Genomic DNA, 26,549 nt, shown 5'->3' on the forward strand with positions numbered 1-26,549 from the left:
GAGTTTAATAGTAGATAAAGTAAGGTACTTTATGTTAACTCATTGGAACTTCACAAGAGTCCTGTAGGGGAAGTATAAGAAATATCCCAATTTTACAAATTAGAACACATGCTCAGGAAGGTGAAGTCATATGTATATATTGGATTCAGGTATGAATGCTTCCAAATGCTGGGTTCTTTCCTTGGTCAACTTAGTGAGTCTGTACTACCCAGTTTTTTTTCTTAATACAATTGTTAATAAAAAAATACAGTCAGAGCCTCAATATATATTGAAGTCAACATATACAAAAGCAAACACATATACTAGATCACCATGGAAAGTGTGATTTCTTGCTACAGGCATTGGGCAAAAAATGTCTGATAAACACTGACCCTGTGCCTAGCTCCAAGTTTTTACTTGCTGTGGGAACTTGAAAAAGTCAACCTAACTGATTTATTCATTTATAAAATAAGGAGAAAAAAATTTTGTTCTGTACTTCCTAGGAGGCTTTTTGAAATAATAGATGAGGAAAAAATACTCTGGAAACTGTAAACTTTCTATAGATGTGTTTGTACTTTTGTAAACTTAGATTTGGGGACCATAAGAAAGATTTGCAGATGAGATTCAGAAATTTCCAGAACTCCACGATGGAGTTCTACTTTTGCAAGACTGTTGCTATCCCTTCATCCCCTGGAACAGTGTAGAGCTGCTTAAGAGGAAGGAGTAAAATCTACTTGTGAACTTCCATTTCTTGTGGTTTTCCTGCCTCTTAACTATAAAGGGTAACCATTAGTTACCCATGTGACAAAAGTCCCCTCCCCCCAAACACTGTAATGTCTTGCAAAAAGCCCCAATTCGATTACTATCAAGAGCTGAATTGAAAAAAAAAAATACATGCAACAGACATTAAGCGCCTGCACACAAGCCGAGTTTGGTCTTTTCCTTCAATAACCAATCGCTAGGATTTTTTTTTCAGTCACCAGTTACATATTGAATGCTCACGTATATAGACTACTAAGCCAAAAATTACAATCTTTAGACAAAAATGTTTGTTTTATTACCCATCCTGTAGGCAGTGATTTATTAAGCTGGATAAACATACAATAACAAAAGGGTAATATATGGTTTTCACAAATCCTAACAGGTTGGGTGGAAAAGACCATGTAAATATACTGCTCTTCCTTGTGGAAACAATCCTTTTTAATACGATCAGATATTTCCTGAGGCTTCATTACTGTTGTCCCCGAAAGGACAAAATTTCCTCTGTTCTCCAAAAATCGTGCTTAGCTCAAACTTAAAATGTTATGCAACACCATTTCTCAGCAGGAAGCAGAACAATTGGTTATCCTCCCGGATTCATTTAAGACAGGTAAATATAAGTGCATCACAACCATCAAGTTTCAAAGAAGCATTTGGACTGCGGACACTGTCAATTATCCTTGGAACTTGAATAGAAATTTATCAAATTTAGGAAAACAAGCGGCAACTAACCCTCCTAGGTCGGCTCCGGAGATCGGGAGCGAGTGCGTGAATGATAACCTTGGCTGCGCATTTGGCGGGGGCTGCACAAACCAGAACCAGGGACCTATGCTCTCCCCGGACATTGTCCCTCCCAGGTTTCCTAGTCAGCCAGCAGTCGCTCTGCACTAGAGCTTGAGCCAATTGTAAAGGACCTAACCAAGCCCAGCCCAGCGGAAGGAACGGTTTCTCAGTTGTTTCTCTTTGATAAAGGAGCCCGTCCTTGCTCTTGCTTCTACTCTCTCTAGTGTTGGATGTGACGACGCCACCCTCCCGCACTCAAAACAATTTGGAGTGATTGATAAACATACCAAATCCTCGCAGCAAAAAAAAAAAAATGGTGATGTTCATCCTGAATTGCCTCCTGCTTCTGCCCTTTCTGATCTTCTGCTTCTTGGAATCTCTCCTGAAGATTTTTATTCCTAAGAAGAGAAAATCAGTCACCGGAGAAATCGTCCTGATTACGGGAGCTGGGCATGGAATCGGGAGACTGACTGCCTATGAATTTGCCAAACTTAAATGCAAACTGGTTCTGTGGGATATAAATAAGGTAATACTGCTTTACTGTTTTACTTTCTGGTATCTTTAATCTGTGGACATGTATGCATGTGTTTTGCAGGTAACAACCCTTTACAGCACAACTGTAAAGTGTGTAGAAAAAAAATTACTATTGCCATTTTATAGATGGGGAAAACATGGATTAATTAATGTGTTTATGATCATGTGATAAATGGACTTAGTGAAGATTCTCAGTTGTGGCCCATTTGACATTGTAAATTTATCCTCACCATTGCCCCTGAAAATAATTTGTAATATACTCCTGAACTTGATTTTACTGATCCCTTGACTTTAACCATATAGAAAAAGTAATAGTTTTAGCTAGTATATTAAGAGTAAGAGCTTTGTACCTATTAAGAAAAAAAAATCCAACTTACAGTTACTGAGGTAAGTGGCTTTAAGATACCCAACAGAAAGCAACAATTGCTATGCCATACTGATTTCCAAGAGTTAAAAACAATAAAAAAGAAAAAAAGTCTTCAATGTAATTTTTACCAGAATAGGTGCAGGCTTAAGGAAGAGAGGACTTAGAATCTTACCTTTTATTTGGCCAGTAGATAATGGACAAAGGGGTTTCTGGACAGCACCTGCTGGCCTGAAATGCCATATGTTACATATTCATCAACACCCTATGATGTCAACAGGAATTCATGGGATGTGAAGTTAGATCAGCACCAACCTAGTGAGTGGGTGATTGAGAGAACAATCCACAAACTTTATGACTCGGCAACACCAATCTGCTAGTGTTTCCCTAGAGTACCTTTCTCCTATCTGTCCCTTTCCTTACACTTTGCTTGGCGTGCCCTGCCCCTTTTTGCATAGCTGTTCTATTCACCCTTAAGACTCAACTCAGGTACCTCTTCTTTTAGTATGGCACTGCATGCCCCTTCTCTGTGTTCCCACAACTCTCTCTGGATAGCTCTATTATTATACTTGCCGCAACCTATCAGTTTGAACCATACAAAACTGCCAATATTCAATCCTTTATTCTAAAGCGATAAAAATTTCATATGGTCCTACCTAAATATTATTTTATGTTTCTTTCTACTACATAGAAAGTGGTAGAAAGTGTGAGCTCCCTGAAGTCAGTACTCTGATGTATTCATGTTTGTGCCCACATGGTTCTTCTACATACCTTGACCTATGTATTAGGTCAAGGTGTTATGTTAACGTGTTAACATACGTATGTATGTTAACGTATGTTAATATGACCTATGTATTAAAATGTTGGAGGAATGAATGAATTGTAGTTAACTCCTTATTTATTTATTTTGCAGCCAGAAAACTGATATCTGTGAGTAGTTTTTAGTGACAGAGAAAAAAAGGTTAATGTAATTTTTAAAGTCTAATATGGAATACACATGCACATACATTTAACTCACAATGTAAAATTCATAATAAAAATAGTATTTTTAAATTGTTGTCTTCTTTTTCAAACCTTGCTTTAAATTCAGTTCCAACTAAAAGAAGCTCTTCAAAGTGCTGAGAGCAAAGTGTACCTATAACCCTGTCAAAAATATGTGTCAGGTGAATTCTTGCCCAATCCTAGTTCAAAGAATCTGTTTTCAGCTGTTGATATAAATGCTCACATCATTATTTTTATTCTCCTTGCCCTCTGTTGTTTTTTCTAGCATGGAATTGAGGAAACAGCTGATGAATGCAGGAGGCTGGGTGCAAAGGCTCATGCCTTTGTGGTAGACTGCAGTAAGCGAGAAGATATTTACAGCTCAGCGAAGAAGGTGAAATTTTGCTTTTGGCTAGAATCATATTGTGTCAGAGCTGGAAGGGATTTTGGAGATGACCCAGTCATGATGCAGACGAGCTAACAGAAGTTTTGTGATTTGCTCAAGGTTGAAGAGCTAGCTAGTGGCAAACCCAGAACTAAAACCCAGAACTGAGATTACTGGGCTTTAATGTGTTCTGGAATTATCCAGGGAGCTTGTTAAAAAATAGGCACCCAAGAGCTTTTCGTGCAGTAGGGCAAGATCCGGGCCCAGGAATTTGCATGTTTAGTACTGTCTGCACACACACCTCACCCATCTGATTCAGACACATGTAACACTTTGGATGGCACTACAGGATCACTAACAGGGTCTTCTGAAGTCCAAGGAACTCAGGAAGATAGAATAAACCTAACTGTTTATCAGGCTGTCATCATAAACATATCTGTTGTTACAAAGCATTATTTGCCTCATCAATATACAACTGAGATGTGCTATATGTAATGGGGTTTCCTCTGAGCACTTTCATAAATGTACTTGCTATCTAAATGTGGTAATGGTAGGAAGGTCAGTAGAATTACCTGGGCAAATTTCTTAAAATACACCTTCCTGGACCTTACCCCTGCATATTCTGATTGAGTGCAGTGTAAAGATCCTGATTCAGCCAAGGCTTAAGAACCTCTTGAATTTTAGGGGATTTTAAATTTGGGGACATTTTTAACTTCTGCTTTAAATTATAATCTTTTATTTCAAACTGATCCTACTATTGTTGGTTAGGCCTTAGCTAAGTCAAAAGAATAGGTAGCAATTACCCAGGCCAGTGGTGGGCCTTCCTGGAAAGGGGTGCTGTAAGACCAAGGCCTTTGGGTAAGAACCATCTGCATTTCACAATAACACTTTTACTTAAATTACCAATGATCCCTTTTTATAGAGATGAGAGCTCTTCTAGTTAATACTAGCTATACCACCTTGGGCAAGTTACCTAACCTCTCTGTGCCTAACTTTCCTCAATTATAAAATGGGGGTCACAGCAGTACGTGTCTCATAGGGTTGTCACGAGGAGTAAGTGAAGTAATGATGTAAAGTTCTTAGAACAGTACCTGGTGCTTAGTAGTCACTCTGTAAGAATTACTTCTTAGTATTATGATAGATTCACTTATATTATCTGTATAATTTTATAAGCCATTAGTAAGAGGATTTGGTAGTGTTAGTTACCTAAATGGAAAACATTCATTTCCAGGCTCATTTGGGAATAGGCTGTTTTCTGGAAAAGGTAACTTTATTATTTGAAACAATTCCATGTATTTTAAACATAGTTTTTTTTCTACTGAAATTTTTCTAAGATGAACTAAATATATGCTTAAACAGAGTTTATACAATTACATATGATTATCAGATATTTTGAAGTAGCTATTTTGATGTGGCTATCTTGGTATCAGGAAAATTTTATGCCACCTGAACAATAAAACTCTCAGTTTGCTTTCATTATTAAGTAATGTGCAATTTGACACTCTCACCCCAGGGGGGACACAATAGGTGACAATGGGGAGCTCAAGGATGAAGGAAGGGCCAAGAGGGTCTGGGCTAATACTTTGGCAATGCAAAACAGTAATATATATTTTGAGTCATGTCAATTTGGAGGCATTACAGCAGCTTCATCAATTTAACCACATAAAATGTTATTTTTCTCAAAATTTAGGGGCATTATTCTGAACAACAGTTTCCTATTGTGTTAGAGATATAGATATAGGTACAAATTGTGTGTTGATCAAGGGCCAAATAACTTAGCTTGTCTCTGTAATGATTTAAATACAGCCCAGTGAAACTCAGTTGTGGCTAGGGAGGCTTCCCAGGGGCACATTGACGTCCTGCTGGTGTGCTGACGGTCCTCCCCCTCCTGACTTCCTCTCTGCGCACGGTTTCAGGCTTGTTTTGATCTCTGAGGTCAGAAAATCTGGGAGAGTCCCAACTCCATGTAACCCTTGGCAAGAAAATTAGCCATTCTATGTTTCATATTTCTTGTTAAAATGAGCACACTAAGAGTTGTTAGCTCATAGAATTGTTATGAGAGTTTAGTGAGATAATGAAATTCTGTAAAATGCATAGCATTTACATATGTGAAAGCTCTTAATAAGCTAGTTGCCAGTTCCCTGTCAGTCCCCAAGCACAATGCAGCACTATCTAAAGAGGGGCAACTCTGAATAGAGACCAGCTTTTATGTGGAACAAATGTATAGCAAAATGCATTGCAACTTTAGGGTCCATCCACCAAGAAGCTTAGTCAAAGAACAATGAAGATAAGGGAGCAATAGAATGGAGTGAACATAAAAATAGATGATGTAGCTGGCATTATGGTGTTATCAGTTTTACATAGTTCCTCATAACAGTCCCTGCATTTGCCAATTAATTAACCTTGTTTTGGGGGGGTTTTTTGCTTACTTTTTAAAGTAGTGTTTAAAAAATAGCCCTGGCTGGTTTGTCACTGGTTGTGTTTTGGTTAGCCAAATACCTCTTGAGCTATAATCAATAGAGCAAAGTCAAGAGACTAAATTGCAAAATAATATTTTTACTTAGCAAACTTTCAAGCAGAACTATTTTGAAATAAAATACCTAAAATTAAAAGGTTCTTTTTTTCAACTTTGCACACAGATTCAATACTACTTTTTCCCCCCAAAAATACGTACTTCTTTAATAGTCATTGCATGCAAGCCTGCCCTCATACTTATTAGTGATGTAGATATTTTTCTTATTTTATTTTTAAAGGTGAAGGCAGAAATCGGGGATGTTAGTATTCTAGTAAATAATGCTGGTGTGGTCTATGCATCAGATTTGTTTGCTACACAAGACCCTCAGATTGAAAAGACTTTTGAAGTTAATGTACTTGCACACTTCTGGGTAAGTATAATTTCCTTTACAAAAAATGTTCCCTTTTGTAAGACTCAAAGATTAAGTTTAAAGTGAAGATTTCGGGAGACATAAGGACATATCAACTCAGTACTCAAGTTTTCTCCAGGTACCAGGGATAACATACAAAAAGATCATTTTTCATGCTACAGTCAGATCTCATCAGTTATTCTTCCTCCCCCAATAAATATTCATAATAATAATAAATAGCAAACTTAAGGCGCTATATATGTTTTAATTCTAAGCTAGATTCTCATATCTCTGTTTAGAGATGGAGGAGGGATTAGGGACCATCTGCATCATCTGTGATTTTGTAAAAGAGGAACCCAGTTTGCTTTCAGACTCTCATGAGATCCAGACCTCCTGTTACATCCTGGCCTCTAATGCAAACTTTATTATGAAACTCACCATTCAAGGTCTTAAATACATATACACACAGAGTTTCTGAGGAGTCTAAATAGTGCCCACATAGTCAGTTCCTAAAAGGGTCCCTCAAGGTTTTTTTGGGTGTGAGTTTAAGATGAGTAATCTCAAAAGAATATTGGAGTTAGTTGGTGAAAATGCAGTATTATGTTTACATTCCTAAATTGTTCACATCTGTCTTTGTATTTTTATGACTTAAGAGTTTTCCAATATTCTGAATATTTGAAATGCAGGGTATTGTCTTATTTGTTTCTGAATTCCTATCACATAGTAGGTGCTCAATAAATATTTGTGAATCATTCAGTAACTACTGGAAGATTGCTATTCACTTTAATATTTTGATGACATAACCAAACTCTTTTCCAACAATTTCACATTAAGATAGAAGACATAATTAATCAAAGGTGGAAGTCAGTGGACATATGTTATTCACAATTTAAATGAGATGGATTCTTAAAGTTTTCAGTATTCGTTGTTTACCTTAATTTTTCTAATCTGGGCACCCTACCCAGTTGCCTTATGTTGCCAAGTTTGGCAGTTAATCTAGGTTTTTTATTTATGCCAGGAACAATGTTACAAAACATAATTTTATTTCAAAATATTCCCAATGGATTTGTGAATCAGAAATAGAAATGTTTTTTCTGTCTTATAACAACTATTTCTAGACTACAAAGGCATTTCTTCCAGCAATGATGAAGAATAATCATGGCCATATTGTCACTGTGGCTTCAGCAGCTGGGCATACTACAGTCCCATTTTTAATGGCTTATTGGTAAGTGAACACGTGCATATTTTTCATTGGTTTCTATGCTTAGCTTTGTTGTACAAAGTCTCCTGTGCAACAACATTATCAACTGTTAATATCCTCCTCTGTTGACTGTTTTAGAGGTGGGTGCAGGGAAATTATCCTATTAGAAGCCAACTGCTTCAAGCATTTCTTATCTCTTTTTAGCAACAAGGAATTACAAAACAAGAGCAATACCATGAACACAAGTTAATATTCATAATTTTAAATAAAGTAATGTGGAAATAAAACTCTAAAGACAGAGAGAGTGCAATCTGGGAATGCTTTTGAATGCAAACAGTGTAATTGGTCTGAAAATAATTGTAATGGTTAATAATTGAAGAGCTTACTGTAGCAAACAGTGCACTTTCATGGTGTGCCCCCCGTACGCTGTAAAGAACTGATCGGTGTGGCCAGTGTGGCCACAGTGAGACTGCTGGTTACATATGCCCTAACAGTCCTTTGGCCATTGCTGTATGTTAGCAAATAATAACTCCTAAAATTCTGAGTTATGACTGTGCAAATAAATATGCATAAAAATAATGATAAAATTTTTTTAACCTTGTGCTCTTTCTTATGAAATTAATGATTTAAATTCTTGAAACAATGTAGATATAGTTGTGTATGTAGATATAGATAATGTATATAAATACCGGGTTGGACAAAATGTCCATAATATAAAAGACACATTTTTCATTTTCACCAATAACTTTATTAATTTGGATATTTTGAGTATGTTGGCTATCTCCTGTGTGGTAGAGTGTTGATTGTTTTCAGTTGATCTGATTGCTCTCAAGTTCAACTAGTCTTCCTGACCATGAGTATTGTCCAGTGAGAAATCTCCAGCAGGGAACTTTGCAAGCCACAGCACCTTCTCCATACACTGCACAAACCCTTTTTTTTTTTTTTTTTTGCAGTTTTACCTTTACTGAAATAATAAAGCATAATATGCTGAAAATATTGCATATTTTTTCCATCTTCAATATTAAAATGGCTACATAAAAATTCACCAAGTTTAGTAAGTTTTTTCAAAAGCATGCTAATATGACGGTTGCCACAATACAACAAAAATTTTTCTAATGAAGTTCAAGACAACTAAGTGCTACTAGAACCATCGTACAGAAAAAAACAAATAAACTTTATGGCCAACCCAATATATAGATATAGACATGGACAGGTAACTTGTTTATATACATATATGTCTTGCATTTTAAAAGTTTGCAACGATATATACTAAAACATACCTAGAGAGTGGTTACTTTTAGGTAATAGCAATACAAATAATTTTTATTTTGTTCTTTTTGTTCATCTATGTGTTCTTTCTTTCTTTCTGAACATATATTTGCTTTATAATAGTTTTAAAAATAAATATAGACTGGGATTGAGTTTTGACAAAAGAAGAAATGACTCCTGAAGCAGTCACAGAGCAGACCTATAATGTCCAGATTGTATCTTGACTCCTTCAGAGCCACTTTAAGTTAGGCGATGAGCCCCTAGCCATCAGGGGCTAATACAATTTTACATTTACTTACTTCCTTGATGAAAGATAGCTGCAGAGTCTGCTGCTAGGCTGCTGTATGACATTCTACTGCCCTGATAAGTTCTGCCATCGTTCCCAGGTAATCAAAGAGGATCAGAGAATTAGGCCTGTCAACCCTGCTGTGCTTCCTCCTTCCCTTGCCATAGTAAATATCGTACTTGTTTTGATTTTGATTTGATCCTACCCCACTGAGGTTTACCGTGAAAATCAAGAAAGAACATGTTTTGTGTGAGAAACAAATTTATTTTGGTGACTAGTGATGGTACTTTCAACAGAACAGGTTTTCACCGAGTGTTGTCAAAGCAGGAGCAAGACACACAGTTGTGCAGCTTGTGCACTACACAATTCTAGTGGGCACTGTTAACAGCATTCAGGTCCTTTTAGGCTTGAATGATTTCCCAGCAGATGGCAATGAATTAACTTGAGAGGAGGGGGGCCTTTTCTAATTCACAAAGAGTCACTACTTGGGTTAAGAGGCAGGGCCACAACTGCACAAATGGTGTGTACACTTCCATCTAGGGAACAGATCTGAGGTTTGTGGGCCCTCACAGAACTGTTTGGAACCTCAGTTCTCATTAGCCTGAGCTGTTGTGTCTGTGATCCTTACTGGCCACAATTATCTTAAGTTCAGTTGACTCTGGTTATCACTACATATCTGATCAGTGGCAGGACTTCCACGGAGTCACACTGAAGACTTCATCCAGTAGAAGGCAATGCTTATCAGTTGTTATTAATAATTGGGCAGTTAAACTGAGACACTGCTTTTTAAAGCAAACTTTTTATTGAAGTATAACATACATTTGTAAAAATGCAGAAATCATGAGAGTACAGCTCAATGAGTTACTGTAAAGTGGACACCTCTATGTAAACACCATTCAGGTCAAAAAATAGAACATCACAAGACCCCAGAAGCTCCTTTTGGAATTCTTCCCAATCACCAATCCCTCTTTCCTTCCCAAGGGTAACTCCTATATTGACTTGTTACACCATTGATTAATTTTGCCTATTTTTGATCTTTATATACATGGAATCATACTATGTAAGATTTACCCGTGTTGGTACCTGTAGTTTAATCATTGTCATGCCTTGACAATAATTTACTATCCACACTACTCTTCCTGAACCTTTGAGTTGTTTATGGGATATGATTACTATGAGTAATGATATTCTGAATCTTGATTTAATCCATTACAATCTTATGTGACCTTTGACAAGTAACAAAGTGCAGAAAAAAATCAACTCTATGCTAACTCGTAGCAAATCAAAATATGCTAAAATCAATTTTAGCATATACATTATTTTGTTGCAGAAGAAGTTCAGCCATTGTTAGTATAATGAGAATGGTTTGCACAACATCCATATAATCTGACAGCCAAGGAGAGTGGACTGGAATGTGCATGTGTGAACAATGACAACTTCACTGTACTAGTCAGTGGGGGCTGTAGATGCCATTGAGTGAGCATGTATACCGTGTGGCTGTCACATTCAAAATGATTGAGCAAGTAGAGCCATGAATCTGCATCAAATTTTGAACACTTATTATCTATCTGTCTATCTATCTATCTGTCATCTCTCTCAAAACAAATTCACCCTAAAATTCAAAAATATAAAATTCTTTTAACACATTCAAGATCATTAATTCTGAGTTTAAATATATTGCTGCATATTTGGTTCACTTAAAAAAATTAGAAAATATACTTTAGTAAAAGAGAAAAGAATTACTGATAATCTCACCATGTAGAAATAACTTTTGTAAACATTTCTTACAATTTTTAGGACATTTTAAATGCAGATATATAGTCATGCATTGAAGAAATTTACATACATAATCTTGCTTTTTTAAAATTTAAAATGAATGTTTTGCCAGTTTTTAAATATACAAAGTCTTCCCAGAAGGTATCCAGCCTTGTAATATGAAAAATAGACATTTACTGAAGAAGATACAAGGTACAAGAAACATTGTACATAGGACAATGATACCTCAGTCCTTCTTAAAGTAGGCACCTTGGGATCTCACACAGTTCTCCCACTCACCATCAGCTGCTCTGTTGTATTTTCCTGAATCTCATCAATGATCTGAAATCTCTTCCCTTCCAAAAGTGATTTGAGTTTTGGGAAAACCAGCAGTCACAGGGCACCAATTCTGGGCTGCAGGGGGACTGAGTCGCCTGGGTGATTTGATGTTTTGCCAAAAAACTTCTGTACGAGATGTGATGCATGAGCAGGTTCTTTGCCATAATGAAGCCGCCAGTCACCAGTTGCCCATAGCTATGATCATCTAAATCATTCAGATAGTTTCTGTGGAGAAATGTTGAAGCTTAATGCAAAATTTGATACAGGCTCATTGCTTTACTCGCTCAGTCATTTTGAATGTGATGAACACAAGTACACATGCTCACTCAACAGCGTCTACCACCCCCACTAACTAGTACAGTGAAGTCATCATTATTCACACATGTGCATTCCAGTCCATTCTCCTTGGCTACCTGGTTACATTGATATGGCACAAACCATCCTTGCTACTAACAATACTTGGACTTTTTTTGGATAGACCTCAGTATATATGCAACATCATTTTCAATTCCTGCATGGTATACCACCGTACATATATTCCATTGTTTATTTAATTTACCCATTATTGTTGGGTAATGTATTTGTCTGGACTCCTTTAGTTGCAAGGAACACAAAATTTAAACTGACCCAGGCCAAAAGAGGAATTATTTTGCCTCTGTGATTAAAGTCACAGGTAGGCTGTCTTTCTCAGAAAAGAGAGGTGTCAGCAGTTCCAGGTAACATCCATTCAACTCCAAGTCCAGCAGATTGGGTAAAGTCATGACTTCCCAGTGATGCCTTCAAATGTTCTACTTCTAGAGTTCATTCTGACTAGACCAACTTGGATCCAGCCTCTGAATGGGTAGGGGGAGAAGGGGCATTAGCTGGCAAAATCAGAGTGATGTTGCCAGAATAAGGGAATATATGAATGCCAATGAGCAAAAACAAGAGCTGCCCACCATAGACATTTAAAATCATCTCCACACACAACATATGAAACAAATTCCTCGAGACAGACAACAGACTGATGGTCAGCAGAGGAGGAGTGGGTGTGAAGAGGGTTTATGGTGACAGATGGAAACTAGATATTTGATGGTGAGCACGATGCATTCTATACAGATAATGAATTATAATGTTGCATTCATAAACCTATGTAATATAAACCAATGTTACCTCAGTTAATTAATTTAATTAATTGAATATTGTTTCTATTTGCCTTCATGCACTGTGTACCTCAGGGACTATCCTTGGATAAATCTGTAGAAACATGAGTGATGATTTTCTTAGGATAAATACTTAAAAGGGAAGTTACTGGATCTAAGAGCATGGCATATTTTAATGAATTTGATACCTTTTGCTAAATTGCCTTCCCAAAAGGCTGCCAATTAACCTGTACTTTGGAAAATAGAAAGCTGTGGAAAGCTCTCTCTCTCGGTTTATCTTTTTAAGTTTAGACATACACTGAAGCCTTAAAAAGAAAAGATTGTTCATTCAATTATATAAAATTAAAAATATTATGTAGTTTAAAAGACAACTTAAGCAAATAAACATGTCCTTGTATCCTACCACTTACGGCTAGGCAAGAATCATTTTATTTTGTAATTTATATTAATTACTCTTAAAGCAAAACATTTTAATATGCATAAACTTAATGGTATTATTTTTTACACTTTTTGCTAATGTCCTTTAGCCATTTATCCATTACAATATTGTCTTACTCATTTACAAAAGTTGCCATATAGTATGGTACTATAGTATACTATATACTATAGTATGTACTATAGTATATAGTAGAGTATAGTATGGTACTCTTATCCTTGTCTTACATGTTGCAAATGCTTTACCAGTTTTTTTGGCTCTTAACTTGGTTGGGAGATGATAAAGTTTAGAGTATATCATATAGAGGCCTGGTTATTGCCTAGATTTAAAGTCTGATTCTACCACTCTCTTATGTCTTTGGGCAACTTCTGTAACCACCCCTAGGGCCTTAGTTTCCTTTTTAATAAGTGGGGATCATTGTGGCATCTATTTCATGGAATTGCTGTGGGGGTTAAATGACATAACGCGTCTGAGTAACCAAGGACCGTGTCTGGCACGTAGTCATCCATCTTAGGTATAATTATTTTTGTTTGTTTTACTTTTTCAAGGTACAAAAGATTTACATTTTATATAATTGAATCTCGCAATCTTTCTTTTTAAGTCTTCATTATATGCCTCAGCTGTAAAAAACAAGAGTGGAGGGGGTGAAAGAGAACTTTCCTTTTCATGGCTTTGTATTTTCCAAAGCACAGGTTGACTGGCAAGAATATACAGCTGCTCTGTACATAACTGCTAATCCACACAGATTTATAGAAGAACAATCTACCTGGTAATGCAACTGAATTGTAGACTTTCAAATTTCAAATTTTCTCATATATACTTTCACATAATTTTTAAAATTAATAATGTAATATTGTATCTCTATAAAGTTGCTTTTCAAAACACCTAACTGGAAGTGTGATGCTCACTTAAAATATGATTGATTTCCCTTTCTTTCCAAGTGAGGGAACTGGGACAACAAGAATGGCTTTGCACTTTGATTCTTTCATTTGACAAGTACTTACTGAACCCCTGTTTTGGCCCAGGCATTGTGCCAGGCCCTGGGGATTTACTGTAGGCCACAGTAGTCATGCAGCTTGTAGCAAAGGTATGAGGGACAGACATTCAAAAAGGTCACCCTGATGAACATTAAGTTACAAATCTAGAATGTGCTGTCACAGAAAACTGAAGATTACTATACAGTGGGGAAATAATTTAGGCTAGGGGTCAGGAAAGTCCTCTTTGAAGAAGTCACACTGAGACTAAAGGAAGAATTAGTTTTATGCAGGGGCATTTTCCAATGAATTCATTGAACATATTAAAGTAAATAATGAGCAGCCTACAATGTTATTAAATTTTATGGAAAGAGAAACAACAAAATAAACATCTTACCAATTTTTTCTAGCAATACATTTAAGCTTATTCATTTGCCATTCTAATATATGATGTCGTGATGCAGTAAGTGTTCTATGTCAGTGCTTCTTAAGCTTCAACGTGCCCATAAATTTACCTGAGGATCTTCCAATGAATGCAATTCAGTGGGTCTGGGCAGGGCACTGAGATTCAGCTGCTGCCTATGTTTCTCAGCTGAGGACCACACTTAACTAAGGAAAACAGCCGTCCAAATTAAATACATGTAGTAATTTTCCTGAATTATTTTGTGACCTTTCTCTGTTTATTTTCAGTTCAAGCAAGTTTGCTGCTGTGGGATTTCATAGAGCTTTGACTGATGAACTGGCTGCCTTAAAAATTACTGGAGTCAAAACATCGTGTCTCTGCCCTAATTTCATAAACACTGGCTTCATCAAAAACCCAAGCACTGCGTAAGTTAAGATAGAAATAGAGATAAAAGGTTTGGTGGTTGCATGAATCCGAGACATTCTGTGGCTTTTCTGAAGTATTTTAATCTTAAAACACCTGAGATGCAATGTCCCGAGCTCAGCTCAGTTTTGGCTTCTGTAGGTTGTGGGAAAACAGGTGGTGAGACTCAGGGAGAGAATGTATACAAATGTAAATATGAATGAGACAGGTAAGCTTGCTAATCCTCCCTGTTCTTCTTCCCCTAAGCAGTGGTTTTTAGACTTAAGTACACATACATTTTACCAGAAGTGCTTAGGAACCATGTAGGGGACCCACTCCCAGAGATGTTGGTTTTTATTGGGTTTGGTTGGGAGGGGGTAGTTAGTAATTGAGATGGGGACTTGGAAGTATGTACACATATGTCTAACGAGCATCATAGGTAATTCTGATAGACATAAATCAGAACCACAGTGTGAAAAGCACTTTCCATTGGTAATCTAGAGATTATCTTCCAAATTGACTACGAGACCATGATCTTTCTTTGGTCAGCACATAAAATTGTAAGGATCTGCTCTGAGGTTAATTTTAATGTTTCCTCTCCTTGGGAATAGCTTTAGTATCTTTGTAAACATATTGTATACTTTTAAAAAAATTCTAACACGTATAAATAAGAAAGTTTCTTTTTAAAATTTCTTAAAACCCTCTGTCCAGTGGAAACTGCTCTTGATATTTTGATGAACATCTTTCTAGACATTTCCCTATGTACAGATTAAATGTCTAAATTTTGTGTAACTGACAAACATTACACATGGGGTTCTGGAAACAATAAGGAAACTGCTCACTTTCTTCAGCATTATGTTTATAGACAATATGGTGTTAAAAACTTCAAAGTTGCTAAGAAGCTACATTTTAATTGTTCCTACCACAAAAAAGAAATGATAATTGTGTGATGTGATAGAGGTGTTAGCTCATGCTACAGTGGTAATCATATTGCAATATATAAGTCTATCATATCAACATGCTGTACACCTTAACTTTACTCAATGTGATATGTCAGTTATGTCTCAATAACAATTAATTAGGAGACATCCAGCCAAGATGGAGGCATAGGTAGAAATGCCTTACTTCCTTGTACAACCAAAGAAGGACAACAAATTTAAAAACAAAAAACCCCAGAAATGCCAGAAAATCAAACTGTGTGGAAGTCTGACAACCAAGGAGTTAAAGAAACTCATTCAGACTGGTAGTAGGGGTAGAAAAGGTCAGCTGGGGTGGAGAAGACACACAGCAAGTTGGTGGACCAGGTAGGCAAGGCAGCTGCTGGTAGACTGAGCAGTCCCACCTTCATGTGCAGATAACCCAGGAGGAACAACTGGGGAGCGAGACAGATCGTGCAACCCAGGGTTCCAACGTGGGGAATTAAAAGCCTCAAAAACTCTGGGTATAAAAACTTCTGGGTTGTGGCAGTAGGAGAAACTTCTAGCCTTGCAGGAGAGTTTGTCGGAGAGACCCAAAGGGTTCTAGGATGTACACAAACCTACCCACCTGGGAATCAGCACCAGAAGGGCCCAATGTGCTTGTGGGTAGCGAGGGAAGTGACTGAAATCTGGCTGAGAGCAGAGCAAGCAGCATTGTTCCCTCTCTGACCCCTCCCCCACATGTAGTACCACAACACAGAGGTGGGTTGCCCCATCCTGGTGAATAACTAAGGCTCTGCCCCTTAAAACATAACAGGTGTGCTGAGGCAAAGAACTGTGGCCCACATGAAAGAACAGATCAAAACTCTAGAAAAAGAACTAAGGGATAAGGAGATAGCCAACCTATCAGATGCAGAGTTCAAAACACTAGTAATCAGGATGCTCGCAGAAATGATTGAGCTCACTTGCAAAATGAAGGAAGAAATGAAGGAAGAAATGAAGGCTACCCAAAGTGAAATAAAGCAAAATGTACAGGGAACCAACAGTGAAGGGAAGGAAACTGGGACTCAAATAAACAATTTGGAGCAGAAGGAAGAAATTAACATTCAACCAGAACAGAATGAAGAAACAAGAATTCAAAAAAATGAGGAGAGGCTTAGGAACCTCTGGGACAATTTTAAACATTCCAACATCCTAATCATAGGGGTGCCAGAAGGAGAACAACAAGAGCAAGAAGTTGAAAACTTATTTGAACAAATAATGAAGGAAAACTTCCCCATTTTGGTGAAGGAAATAGATTTCTAGGATGTCCAGGAAGCTCAGACAGTCCCAAAGAAATTGGATCCAAGGAAGCCCACACCAAGGCACATCATAATTACATAACCCAAGATTAAAGATAAAGAGAGAATCTTAAAAGCAGCAAGAGAAAAGGAGAAAGTTACCTACAAAGAAGTTCCCATGAGACTGGTCAGCTGACTTCTCAAAAAACACACAACCCTGACAGGCAAGAAGGGGCTGGAAAGAAGTATTCAAAGTCATAAAAGGCAAGGACCTACATCCAAGATGACTTTGTCCAGCAAAGCTATCATTTAGAATGGAACAGCAGATAAAGTGCTTCCCAGATAAGGTCAAATTAAAGGAGTTCATCATCACCAATTCCTTATTATATGAAATGTTAAAGGGACTTACCTAAGAAAAAGAAGAAAATCAAAACTATGAACAGTAAAATGACAACAAACTCACAACTATCAACAACCGAACCTAAAAACAAACTAAGAAAACAAACAGGAACGGAATCACCGAAATGGAGATCACCTGGAAAGTTGTCAACAGGGGAGGCGGAAAGAGGGGGGAAAGGTATAGAGAATAAGTAGCATGAATGGTAGGTATAAAATAGACAGGGAGAGGTTAAGAACAGTATAGGAAATGGAGAAGCCAAAGAACTTGTATGTACGACTCATGGACATGAACTAAGCTGGGGGTGGGGTAGAGGAATGTGGGTGGGAGGAGGGGTGTAGGGCAGAGTGGGATAAAAGGGAGAAAAAATGGGACAATTGTAACAGCATACTCAATAAAATATACTTAAAAGAAATTAATTAGTCAATTGAAAGAATTCACTAAAGCTGAAAGGGGATGTCAAAAAAAGGTACCATTGCCCAGGAACAGAATTGGTCAATTTTTTTATATATTTTCAGAATTTAGATACTAAAGTAATATATTTGAGTCAAGTTCTTTCACTTAGACTGTCTTTCAGCAATTAAATACAGACAGCGCATTTTTTAATTACAATTGAATGTTTCACCCTTGCCCACAGGATGATGGACAAAGCTAACCTTCATGTGGGCAGGGGTGCCCTCTCCTGGCAAAGTTCTACTACTACAATTGAAAAATAACTGGGAAGCTTGCTGTGGGGGTGGGGGGGAGGGTGGGGGTGGGGGCGTCCTGTAAATAGAAGCTGACAGGATTCTAGCCTAGTCACAGCAATATGACCAGGCTAAGGAAGGGTCTGGAGCTTGGTGCTGCCATATGAATTCCTTTAAAGATAAGCTGATACTAGAGTGGATGCCAAAAGCGAAGTTGGTTTTAATCTAGAAACTTGGTTCTTCTAATTAGAGGGCAGAATTTATATTCTGGACACTAAATAAAATCTAAGTTTTTAAACCTCATGACAGTACTTTGCTTAGAGAGATCAAGTCACTTGCCTGTAAGTAGGGGAGCTGAGATTCAGACCAAGTTTTTCCTTTTTACACAGACAACAACCTTTCTGAGAGAAGGAAACTGAGCCAACCTCTAAGTGATTGATCCAAAATAATTTGTCTTACTTAAATTGGAATTTATATTGCATTTTAAGGCACAACAAGGATGTAATTCATTGGTTCTTATATTTACACATCTATCAGTGCAAAGAAGCTAGTGTACTACAAAGGTTATATAACACAGCATAATCTGATTTTATTGGAATTAAGTGTGATCAAGCGTTCTAATAATTTTTGGCTGTTAAGAAATATTTTTGTTACATAAACTTGGCTCTCAAGAAATCACTTTTTCAAGCATTTATTGAAAGTCTCCCAAATACCAGGTACCTTAGTAGGTCTGGGTACCTTATTATATATAACCTAGGAGAGTTAGATTTGGCCCCAAGCCACAGTTTGCCTACCTCTGCCCTAATCCTTCTAAAAATTCTGCAAGATAAGTATTACCATGCCTATTTTATTGACAAACAGAAAGTTGGAGGAGTTAAGAAAATTGCCCAAAGCCATACAGCCCCAAAGGGGCAGACTTGGAATTCCTTCATAGGTCCTGGATTCCAAAGGCCTTACTATTCCTAGCTTTATTTTTTAACAAAATTTTAATTGAAGTTTTTTCTGAAAATAATCACTTAAAAATATATATTAAATATTTTATTGGAAATACCTTTATTGGTTTTCTAATAGTGTGTTATGATTGTAAACAAAAGTTAAGTAATATAGAGAAAAGCCCCTTCAAAGGTGTTGCTCTTCCAGAGGTAACCACTTTATTGAAAATTATATTTCCAGTTATAGCTTCCCAATTTAGGAAGCCATACTTCTTAATTTAATGCATTTTTTTCTGGTACATGGAAACATACATACTATTCTGTAAGCTGCCCTTTTATCTTAATAATATGCTGTTGTTGCATTATTTACAATAGCCAAGATATGGAAGCAGCCCGAGTGTCCATTAGTAGATGAGTGGATAAAACAACTATGGTATATTTACACAACAGAATACTACTCGGCCATAAAAAAGAAGAAGGTTTTGCCATTTGTGATGGTATGGATGGAGAACATAATGCTGAGTGAAATAAACCAGTCAGAGAAAGACAAATACCATATGAGTTTGTTCACTCATATGTGGAATCTAATGAACAAAATGAACTAATAAGGAAAATAGAGACAGACTCAGAGAGCAGACTGACAGCTGTTAGAGGGAGGCAGAGTTGGAGGCTGGGAGAGAGTGAGCAAAGGAGAAAAAAATCATGAACGTGGACAATAGTGTGCTGATTGCCAGGGGGAGGAGAGGTGAGGGAAGGTGGAGGAGAGTATAGAGAGATAAATGTGGTGGAAGGAAACTTGACTTGGGGTGGTGAACACAAAATACAATGTACAGATGATATAGAATTGCATATCTGAAACCTATATAATTTTATTAACCGATGTCACCCATTAAATTCAATAAAAAGGAAGAGAATAGTTTATGTGGTTCAGATTGACAGTGAACTGTCCCTTGACATACTTTCCTGACCAAAATATCAAATTTGTCATAAAAAAGGAAAGATCATATACAGGGCCCAGCATAATAATGGCCCATTTTTATTACAAAATCTTTTATTACAAAATCCAAGCCTTCTTGGATTTCATCTAAATCCAAGTAATTTCCAGAGAGGAACATTCAAGCTTAACACAAAATTTGATGCATATTCTTTGCTCTACTCACTCAGTCATTTTGAATGTGACAGTCACACAGTACACATGCTCAATCACTGGCATCTACTGCCCACACTGACTAGTACAGTGAAGTTTTATTGTTCACACATGTGCATTCCAGTCCACTCTCCTTGGCTGCCAGGTTCTATTGATGCTGTGCAAACCATTCTCTCTATTAAAAATGGCCAGACTTTTTCCAGCAGTCTTCCTATTTAAGCTCTGATCTCCTTCATGTATGTAATTAGCATGCTCACTTTAAAGTACAATATCACGTTTCTCGTTCGTCCCACTTTTACTTTTACTGCATATTTTTCTTTCTTAACGAACTATTCTATATTTGTTCCTAAGAAATCTCACCTAATTCTTTTTGTCTCACTTTTCTCAATGAGTCACAACATTTAAAATCTGCCTCTCCATAATGTTAGTCACCCAAAGAGTTTGATGACATTGGCAAATTCAGAAGTGTAATTAATTATTGTATCTTTTTTTCCAAATCATTAGTAAAATATTAAAAACTCAGGATCAACTCTTGTGCAACTCCACACTAAATGTGTTTATTCTAACACCCATATAACAAAGGTCACATTTTAGGGACTACCTTCTACTCAGTAGTGCATATACCAGGGAGATTACACAGTGCAGATGCAACATGAAACTACCGTATTTTTCAGACTATAAGATGCACTTCTGTCTCCACCCGTCCCTTAAATTTGGGAGGAATAATGGTTGTTAATGCTGTTGTTGAGTTCTGTTTACATTTACATTGGTGAAATATTGTGTTATTTATATTATTATTTTTCCACATTTTTTACTTCAATTTTTTTTCCTGTTTTCCTCTAAAACCTAGGTGTGTCTTATGGTCAAAAATACGGTAAATAACAAATCTGAAAATTAAATGAAGACCTAATAAAGTGGTAAAGGTAGATAACCAAAGACAATATTAGGATTCCATGTAGAGATCAAGGACCTAGAGCCAGACATATCCCTGTATTTTAATTCCTCTGACACTTTAGAAATTGTTCACTTAAAATATCCTAGTATATAATAACACTTGTAAATGGTATCTGACTTCTTTTTCAAAGCTTCTAAAGATTTAAAAGTGAATTTATGTATTAATCTAAATTATTTTTGAGTCTTAGTTATTTTCACACTTCTCATTTGCATAATAGAGTTGTTGTAAAGCTTCAAGGAGATAACCTGTGTAAAATGTTTAGCACAGTGGGCAGCCCATGATAAGCACTAAGTAAATAGTTGTTATTGTTAATATTAGTAATACTAAAGCAGCTGTCATTTTCAAGCATCTGTGATGGGCTAGATGCTACAGGTCACTTACATTGTGGTTCCTATGGTAATTTAACTTGTTTAGCACTAAACTAAAGCTGAAGCCTCAGCGAAATGATTTGTTTCTGAAGACTGCTTCTGATTTCAGTTTGGGACCCACCCTGGAACCTGAGGAAGTGGTAAACAAGCTGATGGAGGGAATCCTGACTGAGCAAAAAATGATTTTTATCCCATTTTCTATAAGCTTTTTAACGGTGTTGGAAAGGTAAGCAATAGTTAAGTTTGCCAACATTATAAATATTTATCTATTACATGTTTTTACTCAGATTTAGGACCAAATTTTTGTTAAGTACTATTAAATGGAATGAAGTTAATAAAAATAATAAGCTTAAAGAATCCATCAATTTTTAAACTACCTTTGTTAATGATTGAAGCAGGATTGGCATTGTAATTGGGCAAATGAACTGAATCATTTCCACAAGCTTTTTTTTTTAAAGAAAGAAATTGGCATATTTTTGGAAGTCTTGTCTTATAAATGAATTAATATGAAGAAAGACAGTTTTTAAACATTGGTACATAGTGGAATCATAGGATAATAATATTGGAGGAGACCACAGTTAACTTTTATATATTCATTTAAATATACAACAGGTAATCACTGAGCTCTTATTTTGTGCAAAATCATACTGAAGCATAGAGATATCTTTAGAGACCCTCGAGCCTTGCTACTTCAAATGTGGTTCACAGCCAGCAGCATCAACACCACCTGGGAGTTCATTGGAAGTACAGAATCTCCTGTCCTCCTGAATCAGAATTTGCGTTTTGATAAGATCCACAGGTGATTTGTGTGCATATTTAGATTTAGACTAATTTCTTTAGAGCAGTAGTCAACTTGGGTGTGCATTGGAACTCACCTGGGAGTTTTTAAAATGCTAATATCCCAGACCCACTCCTCAGGATTCTGATTTGATTGGTCTGGAGTGTGGCCTGATCACACAGCGACTTTCCCGGTGACTTTAATGTACAGCCAAGATGGGAAACCCCTACTTTAGAGAATGCCTCATCATAACACACTGTCGCCTCACTCACCTGGGAAGCTGTGTGGCAGTGAGGCTGGCCAGTGAATGAGGGAAAGCTGAAGAGACTCCTTAGGTTAAAAAGAAAAAGAAGCCTTTTTCAGTCCCTAGAGTCAAGTTTCTCCAACATGGTAGGGTATCAGGATCACTGGGGAAGACGATTTAAAAACTAGATTCCTGGATCTCACCTCTTGACATTTTAATATAGGATGTTTGAGTTGAAACCCAGAAATCTGAATTTTAACAGTCAATTGCCATAAGCAGTTGGTTCAAAGATTATACTTTGAGAACTACTGACCTAGAGACTGAAAAAAATTAGAAAACCAAAAGCATGAGGGCCTGTGTCAGGTTTTTTTTAGCCCCTTCTGCTAGGAACTATGGTTGAGCATATTTTGAGTTCAGGTAGCAAAGCCCAAGGAGTTAACTCATTTACTCCTTGGTGAGTAAATGAGTTAAAACCTCTGAGGTGTGTAGCATTTTACTTGTCACATGACCTAAGTAAGCACTCACTGATTACAGTCCCTTAGAATGTAACTCAGTGAAAGAAGGAATTTTGTCTGTTTTCCTCACTATATCCCCTGCACTTTGAAGAATTGATAGACGCATTTGAGGCATCAAAATATTTGCTGATTGAATAAATTAATTGTTTCCTAGCCCTTTAACATAGAGACCAAATGTTTGTGCTCTGGAGTTAGGTGAAGCCGTGTTTGTGTGACTTGCTTGCAACATGAACATGGATGAGTTATTTAACTTCTTTGAAGCTTAATTCCTTCACCTGTCACATGGAGACGACAATAAGACTTTAAAAGGCTATGAGGAATAAATAAAATAATGCATTCAAAATATTTAATACACTATAAATACTCAGTAAATGTTATATACCACTATTATTTTTATAATTACCACTCTTATTAACATTGCCCTGCTTTTCCTCTGACTATGAATGTTCAGTGCTCAATTTCCAAAGTTTATTTTAATACCATCTAGGCAGGTGTCTGTATATAGTTACGCTGACTTACATAGTCTGTTTCATTTCTCTCAGACTCATTGGAATGTGACAAGTTCCTCAATATTCTTAAGTATAGAGTGAGGAGAAAAAAATTAGACCTACTAGATGCCTATCACTATTTAAGGCATTTTATATTAACACTGATTCTTCAAATAGCACCATGGGGTAGGTGTTAATTTTTTGTGTACATGTGAGGAATTTAAATTCAAAAGTTAGATTACTTGCTCAGCATTATGCTCAAAACCAAGCATAGTGTCTGCATTTCCATTGAGCAATTCTGCTTCCCCAGTCTCAAAGTAGAACCCTTTAATAATATACTGGATTATAAAGTATAAAATTAGTTCCTATTCTCACTTTTTTTGCAATGTCAGCTTTTGGTTTTATTTTTGTAATTTTTAAACCTTTATCATCTTAACTGCTCAGTTCTGTACACATCCTCTCTTGGATCTTTTAAAAAATATAGAGTATATTTATTTGAAAACTAAATATTTCAAGTCACTTCTGCTCTAAAGAATTAAACCTTCCTTTTCCTTTTGAAAAGGAAATGGATTTAATTGGAAAGAGCATATAGTAGTGACTATGTGTTAAAATTCTTAATCTTGTTTAAAATGAACATGGACATGATATATGATAAACGTAAGTATTTTAGGAGAGGATATCTTAAAATGCACTTAATATTAATTTACTAATTATGTTCATGTATCTTTCTTTTAGGATCTTTCCTGAGCATTTCATGGCAGTTTTAAAACAAAAGGTCAATGTTAAGTTTGATGCAGTTGTTGGATATAAAAACAAAGGACAATAGCTCTGGCCTGGTAGCTCAGTTGGTAAGAGCATTGTCCCTGTACGCCAAGGTTGCTGGTTCGATCCCTGGTCAGGGCACATGTAAGAATCAACCACTGAATGTATCAATGGGTGGAACAGCAATATCTATGTTTCTCGCTGTCTTTCTTTCCCCATCTTTCCTCCTCTCTCTTTCTCTAACATTAATAATTTTTTTAAAATTTGTAAAGTAATGAACAATAAGTGTTGTTTTTGAAAATTGATTTATCAGGTTTAAGTTGATTTCATCTTATATTAAACAGAATTTTAATGTTTGGACTTCTGCTTTTTCTAATTATTTTTTTTCTTTGATATTGCCTTTTGAGGCTCTTGCAATCCTCATTTATTACCACTGTTTTCTAGCTGACAGCTAATTTCATATAATACAAAGAGAGAAATATCTTAGAAATTGCCTTATGGAAAACGGAGAAAAAGAATAAAAGCAGTTTTACAATAATTTCTAAGGTTTCATAGCTCATCTGAAGGCATTGCAAAATTTGTACTATAAATGATTAAGATACATTTTTATTTTTAGTTGCATTTAAATTTTATATAATTCACAAGTTTCCTAACCTCACATGACATAGGAAATATCAAATATTTTATCCTGCACATTACCACTGTTCCTGAGAGACACCTCACATTTCAGTGCAAAACATTTCAGCACAGGAAACTGGAGTGGACACATGTTGTGAGTGAAAAAGCATGATTGGGGTGTAAGGAAGAGAATCGGAATGTGTGTCCATAAGTGGCAACAATAATAAATGGATCCAACTTAAACTTGTGGTGTTTCCATGTCTTTGTTTTGGACAGAGCATGGCTTACCCTTCAAGTTAAAGGAAAATGGATATGTATCCAAAGGTCTTTTTTTTTTTTCATTTTTTTAGTGTCTGAAAATTTCTCATAGATGTGAGACTTACTGAGATGGTAATAGAAGTTCAGAACTTTAAATTGAAAATCTAAGTATGTTTGTTAGGTTTCTATTAAAGAAATGTATTTTCAAGACTCTGAGACACATGAAGAACATACATATGAAGTAAAAAACTTTGGTTCTTATATCAGAAAGTTCATACTCAGTAAACATATAAATCAGAGTCACTGGCCCCTGTGAAATATAGCAAAAGGGCCACATTTAGGCACAGACACTTCATGATAAAAGATTTTGATCCATTTTGTAATAAGGAAAGTATATTTATTCAACATGTGTTAGTTGCTATCCTAAACACTTGACTTACTGAACAAATTAAGTAATCTCATAATGCCACTGCAGGTTTAAGGAAGGTTATACTGCAGATTCTATAACATATAAGAAAAGTTCGGAAGGTATTCTTACAGTAAATTTTTCCCTCTTTTCCATCAACTATTGGGTTGGCCAAAAAGTATGTATGATTTTTTCTATAAAATAAAAGACATTTTTCATTTTCACCAATAACATTATTGATTTGGATATTTTGAGTACATTGGCTATCTCCTGTGTGGTGTAATATTAACTGTTCTCAATTAACATCTTGTTTTGACTGCTATCAACTTCAACTGATCTACCCAATGGTGGAGCATTGTCCAGTGAGAAATCCCTAGCACAAAACTTCACAGACTGCTCTTGACACATTCGATCAGTCACAGCACTTTCTCCATTAACTGCACAAATCTTTTCGTGTATATGTGTGTGTTTTGGTTGCATTATTAGCTTTCTTGAAATAATATAGCAGAATATGCCAAAAATGTTGCATATTTTCTTTCATCTTCAACATTAAAATGACCACACAATAATTCACAATTTTTGATTTTTTTAAATCTACATTGATATGACAGCTGTCACAATAAAATCTAACAAAATTTTTCTGAATGAATTTAAAGCCAACTAAGCACTACTAGTGCCATCTTTTGGGGAAAAAACAAATGAACTTTTTGGCCAACCCAATACTTTCTTCTAATATAGAGAATCAAAATAGAATTACTGTTGGGTTATATTTAACATTTAGTTGATGTAAAGACACATATCAGTAAAAATGCTTACTTTCCAAATCATCATTACATTTGAATACTGTAACTTCAATCCCTCTCTATACATTAGCCATACTGTAGTAGCATTCTACTACAGTATCTATGAGAAACACACTGGAAGTCTGTACAGTCAGTTTCT

At 36.2% G+C, this 26,549-nt stretch overlaps 1 protein-coding gene and 1 long non-coding RNA gene across 2 annotated transcripts; one reads left to right on the plus strand and one right to left on the minus strand.

Annotated features, from left to right (window-relative positions):
• The first annotated feature begins 1,389 nt into the window (after positions 1-1,389).
• HSD17B11 (hydroxysteroid 17-beta dehydrogenase 11) lies at positions 1,390-24,875 on the plus strand. Its single transcript, XM_028508179.2, has 7 exons — positions 1,390-2,047; positions 3,687-3,794; positions 6,539-6,670; positions 7,768-7,874; positions 14,742-14,879; positions 21,648-21,764; positions 24,299-24,875. Exons 1-7 carry the CDS (start codon positions 1,835-1,837, stop codon positions 24,387-24,389), a joined length of 906 nt encoding a protein of 301 aa, XP_028363980.1. The 5' UTR covers positions 1,390-1,834; the 3' UTR covers positions 24,390-24,875.
• On the minus strand, positions 8,560-25,995 carry LOC118500805. The gene is made up of 2 exons (XR_004903388.1): positions 25,912-25,995; positions 8,560-8,668 (listed from the first exon to the last, which is right to left on the minus strand). It is a non-coding gene; the product is annotated as an uncharacterized LOC118500805 (long non-coding RNA).
• Between the last annotated feature and the right edge of the window lie 554 nt (positions 25,996-26,549).

Source organism: Phyllostomus discolor, chromosome 1 (genome assembly GCF_004126475.2).
Source record: "Phyllostomus discolor isolate MPI-MPIP mPhyDis1 chromosome 1, mPhyDis1.pri.v3, whole genome shotgun sequence".
In the NCBI taxonomy this organism is placed as follows: domain Eukaryota; kingdom Metazoa; phylum Chordata; class Mammalia; order Chiroptera; family Phyllostomidae; genus Phyllostomus; species Phyllostomus discolor.

Excerpts from the sequence above, each read along its gene's own strand:
- HSD17B11 (XM_028508179.2), top strand. The coding sequence starts at position 1,835 with ATGGTGATGTTCATCCTGAATTGCCTCCTGCTTCTGCCCTTTCTGATC. Across the intron at positions 6,671-7,767 it reads ATGTACTTGCACACTTCTGG|ACTACAAAGGCATTTCTTCC; the intron begins GTAAGTATAATT and ends AACTATTTCTAG. Across the intron at positions 21,765-24,298 it reads TTTTTAACGGTGTTGGAAAG|GATCTTTCCTGAGCATTTCA; the intron begins GTAAGCAATAGT and ends TCTTTCTTTTAG.